Source organism: Corvus brachyrhynchos, unplaced genomic scaffold, assembly GCF_000691975.1.
Source record: "Corvus brachyrhynchos isolate BGI_N302 unplaced genomic scaffold, ASM69197v1 scaffold150, whole genome shotgun sequence".
Lineage (NCBI taxonomy): Eukaryota > Metazoa > Chordata > Aves > Passeriformes > Corvidae > Corvus > Corvus brachyrhynchos.
This window is the reverse complement of record NW_008236162.1, coordinates 1,764,408-1,765,733: the sequence shown is the minus strand read 5'-3', so window position 1 is coordinate 1,765,733 and position 1,326 is coordinate 1,764,408. Positions and strand designations below refer to the sequence as shown.

The 1,326-nt window shown below is 53.7% G+C and overlaps 1 protein-coding gene across 1 annotated transcript in view; it reads left to right on the top strand.

The window, feature by feature from the left end:
* The window catches only part of CHMP7 (charged multivesicular body protein 7), a 17,868-nt gene that overhangs the window by 2,107 nt on the left and 14,435 nt on the right, over nucleotides 1-1,326 (top strand). Inside the window, exon 2 of the mRNA XM_017731795.1 lies at nucleotides 286-288. Within this exon, the coding sequence (XP_017587284.1) occupies nucleotides 286-288 (3 nt within the window). The remainder of the gene's footprint in view (nucleotides 1-285; nucleotides 289-1,326) is intronic.

Sequence of the window (1,326 nt, the reverse complement as noted above, 5' to 3'; positions counted from 1 at the left end):
GTTGACTCTCCCCCCCCCCGCCCCCCCCCGCCAAACGAGTTATTTGTCTCATAAAATCCAAATTCCTCTTTGAAACAGAGAAATAATTAAAAAAAAAAAACCCTCTTGCAGTCTGTGAACTGCACGAGAATGGAGCTCAATTCCTTCCCTCCTTGGGCAAGCCTGGGCAAAGCACCCCAGCCCTCCGTGCCTCAGTTTCCCCTCTGCGGCGAGGGGGGCTCAGATTTCTGCCCTCACTCCCTTCGCCTGCTTTATTTTTGGGTTTTGGGAGGTGCTCGGGGCAAGCAGGTGGATTTTTCATCCTTTCTCCCTTCCCCTTTCCTGAGGCAGCTTCCCAACCTCCGAGCAGGCAGCCCATGGGCAATAAACCATTTAAAGGAGCCCTTGTCGTTCCCCTGCCAGCCCAGAGCCCTAGAAATGGGGGAAAGGAAAAGGGAATGCAGAGGCTGGACTCAGATCTTTTCCCTCCTCCATTCCCTCTCCGTGAACCAGGACTTAAAAGGAGCTCTGGGATGAAGGAGAGGGTGAGGGTGTTGCAAAACCCCGTATCCAAACCCCGTATCCAAACCCCATATCCAAACCCCACATCCAAACCCTGCACCCAAACCCCATATCCAAACCCCGTACCCAAACCCTGCACCCAAACCCCATACCCAAACCCCGTATCCAAACCCTGTACCCAAACCCCATACCCAAACCCCGTATCCAAACCCTGTACCCAAACCCCATACCCAAACCCCCCGTACCAAACCCCTGCACCCAACCCCCATACCCAAACCCCGTATCCAAACCCTGTACCCAAACCCCATACCCAAACCCCGTATCCAAACCCTGTACCCAAACCCCATACCCAAACCCCGTATCCAAACCCTGTACCCAAACCCCAGACCCAAACCCCATACCCAAACCCCAGCTCCAGAGGCAAATTAAAAATTGGGTTTGGGGAGTTAAACCCTGAGGACACCCTGGATTTTTTATCCCAAATTTCTCAGAGCACGTGGATTCCTTCTCCAGCCAATCTCCGGTTTCATTTCTATCTCGTTAATTAATTTATACCACTGGGGTTTTTTTGTTTGGTTTTCTTTTCCCAGAGCTGAAATCCCAGGAGGGGTTGTGCCAGTTTGGGCTGGGGAGGGAGCCCAGAGTTGTTGAGTTTTGCTCACGGGAGCTGTTTTGGGCTCTGTGCTGAAGCCGGGGTCGTTCACAGCGAGGCGTTCTCGGTGCTGCTGAGCGGGGCCGCACAACCTCACGGCTTTTCCTGCTTCCAGCGGGACAGGAAACGAGACTTTGGGACTGGACACAGCTGGGACAGGACACATCCCTGGC